Here is a 4130-nt window from a genome sequence, read left to right as displayed (position 1 = left end):
GTTTTGCACCGCCAACCATTGTATTATTCTGTGCTTAGGCTGTGAGAATCTGTTCCAGACACTCCCGCTCCACTGCATTCTTTCCCCATTTCTTCTGAGCTTCATATAGTGCTTGCTAATACTGAAACTTGAATCTCTCATCCAAAAGTCTCCATGTAATCTTGCATTGAGTTCAGTTTTCATTGGAAATGTATTTCCATGCCCAGCTAGCTGTACTTGGAGCACTATAAGTACTCCAAGGATGATTCTTAACATATAGCTCACTCACCCACTTAACCCAAAGGTTATCCTTGTTCTAAGCAACAGACCAAGCCAGCTTTCCAATTGCAATTATATTCCACAAATGAGTGTCTCTAAATCCAAGACCCCCTTGTTGCCTTTGTTTGACATAGCTGCTCCCAGTTCACTGTACCAGGCTTTGAATGATTGTGAATGCCAATCCACAAAAAGCTTCTGCAGATACTATATGTCTCCTTCAAAACACTCTTAGGGAGTACAAATATTTGACCCCAATACACATGCATGCTCATTAGGACACTGTTAATAAGTTGACACCTTGCTGCAAATGACAACTGCCTTGTGCTCTAAACTCTTATCCTACTAATCATCTTTTCAATCATTACCTGGCAATCTCTAGCTTTTAGCTTAGTGGTGGAAATTGGGACCCCTAAATACTTGAAAGGCAGTAGGCCCACATGGAACCCACTGACATTAGTCACCCTTTGTATCTCATGGTTGCTCATCCCTACATAATAGACTTCAGACTTGGCCTTGTTAACCTTTAGGCCAGATGCATGTGAAAACATCTAGAAACCTTGTAGTAATGTGTAGATAGACCTAAAATCTCCATTACAAAATAACAACAAGTCATCTGCATAACATAAGTGAGACAATTTAATGTCTTTAAATTTCACATGAAACTTAAATCCCTCCTATTCACCAACAAAATTTAATACTCTGTCAAGGTAGTCCATTCCAAGTGCAAAGAGAAGAGGGGACATGGGGTCTCCTTGTCTCAACCCACGTTGAGCCCCAAAGAAACCAATAGGAGACCCATTTACCATTATTGAGAACTTCGGAGTAGTGAGGTAGGTCATAACTTGTTGCACAAACCAACTAGGGAACCCCTCTCCTTCAAGCATCTGTTGTATAAATTGCCAATTGATGGTATCATTGGCCTTTTTTAGGTCCAAGTTCATCATACAACAAGCTTTAGATGCCTTCCTATTGTACAATTTCACTAGGTCCTGACACATCATCACATTATGTATAATACTCCTGCTAGCTACAAAGGCTCCTTGACTAGGGGAGATTATATCAGGCGAAATTCTATTCAACTTTTCACTTATCAACTTTGTAATGCACTTATACAGGGTAGAACAACAAGCTATTAGCCTGTATTCAGTGACACTTTCAGGACATTGAACTTTAGGTACTAATGTAAGAGTTGTTACATTAATTACCTTTAGTAGTTTCCCAGTCTTGAAAAAATCAAGAATATATAGCTTCAGCCACCTCTTCTCCAATCACTTCCCAGCTATGTTTGAAGAAGCAGCTGTTAAATCCATCAGCCCCTGGGGCTTTCTCATCTGGGATGCTGAACATTACCCTCCTGACATCATCTTTTGTATATTGAGCATTCAAGATTCTCAGGTGATACTCACTCAACTTCTTTCCCCTCTCCATCAGGCTAGCAAGGGTCGGTTGTTGCTACTTCTTTTCAGCAAATAGGCTTTGGTAAAATCTTAGGAATACATGATTAACCCCATCTGCAGTATTAACCCACTCCCCAACATGATCATGAACAACATGAATTCTATGGTGCATCCTCCTTGCTTTTATGGCTTGATAGAACACCTTAGTGTTCTCATCCCCACATCTTAGCCAATTCAACTTTGCTTTCTGCTGCAACATTGAGCATACATTCTTTTTAGCAGTAGCATATCTTTCTCGATCTATTTTCTCTCTTCTTTCCAAGTCATCATTGCTAATATTGGAATGCACCTCATTTTGGGCATCATTTAAGGCTTCTGTGGCTTTCATTTCCTCCATTTCAATATCACCAAATCCCGACTTCTTCATTCTCTACAACACTGCTCTTACATTCTTCAGTTTCTCCACAACTCTGTACATTGGACAGCCATCTATAGTCTTACTCCATTACTACTTCACAACCTCCAGTAGTTCAGGGTATGAACACCATGCATTACAAAACCTAAATGGCTTCTTCCTTTGAATATCAGGGTAAACACATAGTAGGATGAGAGTGTGATAAAAGTTGCCTTTTGGTAAGAAGGTAGCTTCAGCAAGTTCAAAACTCTCCATCCAATAACTATGGACTAGCACTCTATCAATTCTTGAGAACACTCGAACATCACCCTCCTGTTTGTTTGTCCAGGTATAATACCTACCACTAGCCTTGATATCCACCAGCTCACAATCATTCATACATTCTAACATAGGACCTATTTCAGCCAATCTCACAAGGCTCCCCAGTCTATCTTCAATACTAGATATGGCATTAAAGTCTCCAAGTACTACCCAAGGCCCTTGACACTGACTAGCAATATCTTAAGCCCTGCCCACAGTTCATTTCTACTTTGACTATCATTAAACCAATATACAAATGTACACCAAAATTGGGTTGTGCATTGACTTGGCTTAATAATACAGTGAATATACTGACTTGTCATACCAACAATATTCACCTGAAATGCCCCATGCCACCAACCAATCAGAATTCTTCCATTTTCATGATGTGCGTTGTTGTGAGTGAAGCTCCTCCCTGGACATAAGTTTAAATAAATTTTCCCCATGTTGTGAGACTTCACTCTTGTTTCAAGAAGGCTGAATAGCTTAATGTTATGAGAGAGGATAACCTTCCTCACTTCTTGGCTCTTGCTACTTCCCCTGGCTATTCAACCCTCTTGTGTTCCATGCTAGCAAATTATCCATTAGGCAAAGGGGGTGTCACCCCCTGCCCCTCCCCTATGTCAATTACCACTTCATTATCATTCCTCTCCCTTCCACTGGTATCATCAGTCACTATAGCTATTGCCTCTCCCTGTACCTCCCTTCCTTTACTCGTATCTTTTTCTACTTCTAACAAAGCATTAAAAGGGTTATGCACTAGAACTACATTGTCCTCAGTTTGCTTTTCCATTCTCCTATTCCAAACATGCTGAAATCCCTCTTGATCTACAACCCTTCTTTATTTTAGCACTTCTTATACACTATGGGCCTCCACTCATAATCAATCCTTTGCTCCACCTCAGCTCCATGTTCATTATAGAATTTGATCATCTCAGGCAACTCTTGTTTCATATGCACCTCTACCATCACCCTTGCATAATTCAACTTGTCACGCGCTTTTGTAGCTCCATCCACCTTCACAGGTTTACCCACAATACTAGCAATCTTAAAAAGACTCCTCTCCCCCCCAATATTTGATTGCTAACCCTGGCAATTTAATCCAAATAGGCACTATCTCAACATTCATTTTCTCCATTAGCATATCAGGATCCCACAGTCTACTGATAAGCGGTGTCTGATCAAAAAACTGCACTCCTTCATTAGTTACCTTCAAACTCGCCTCTACATTGTCAAATCTAACCAAGAATATACCTCTCCCAACCATTGCTATTTTATCAATTCCTAATTTTCCCAGATTCTTCTAAAATATCCATCCATAACATTTAATGGTGGATTGGCCCCTAACACATAACAAATTACTGCCGAGGACCAATATTCTACTTCTTGTATATCATCACCATCAATTGTAATAACAGAAGTTGTTTTGTCTACCTGCACATTTTCAACCTCATCCGCCCACGACATCCTTCTCGTTGTTGTCGGCTCCTTTGAGCCACTCTTTCATAGCATTCGACCATTCTGAGAATATTGCTTTTTTCGCCGTTTGCTGCACTCTCTCCTCCAGTATCGATGGTTGTGAACCACCGTCATCTTCTCATTTTCTTCCTCTAATACGTTCTCCTTCTCCATTGGAACTACTATCGGTTCTACGCCTGTAACCTTGTCAATCGATTTCATTTTCTTCCCCGGAGAAGATGATGGACCATTATTCTTACCTTTCCCTTTATGAGCACTTTTTCTTGCTCTCCCTCTTGCCA

The 4130-nt window shown here is 40.4% G+C and overlaps 1 protein-coding gene across 1 annotated transcript; it reads right to left on the bottom strand.

The window, feature by feature from the left end:
• Positions 1–2163: 2163 nt before the first annotated feature.
• LOC130590009 (uncharacterized) lies at positions 2164–3163 on the bottom strand. Its single transcript, XM_057391860.1, has 2 exons — positions 3002–3163; positions 2164–2556 (listed from the first exon to the last, which is right to left on the bottom strand). Exons 1-2 carry the CDS (start codon positions 3161–3163, stop codon positions 2164–2166), a joined length of 555 nt encoding a protein of 184 aa, XP_057247843.1.
• Positions 3164–4130: the final 967 nt, after the last annotated feature.

Source organism: Beta vulgaris, chromosome 1 (genome assembly GCF_026745355.1).
Source record: "Beta vulgaris subsp. vulgaris cultivar EL10 chromosome 1, EL10.2, whole genome shotgun sequence".
NCBI lineage: Eukaryota > Viridiplantae > Streptophyta > Magnoliopsida > Caryophyllales > Amaranthaceae > Beta > Beta vulgaris.
This window is presented reverse-complemented; position numbering and strand designations above follow the sequence as displayed.

Excerpts from the sequence above, each read along its gene's own strand:
- LOC130590009 (XM_057391860.1), bottom strand. The coding sequence starts at position 3,163 with ATGGAAAAGCAAACTGAGGACAATGTAGTTCTAGTGCATAACCCTTTT. Across the intron at positions 2,557-3,001 it reads AGAGGAATGATAATGAAGTG|TGTCAAGGGCCTTGGGTAGT; the intron begins GTAATTGACATA and ends ATTGCTAGTCAG.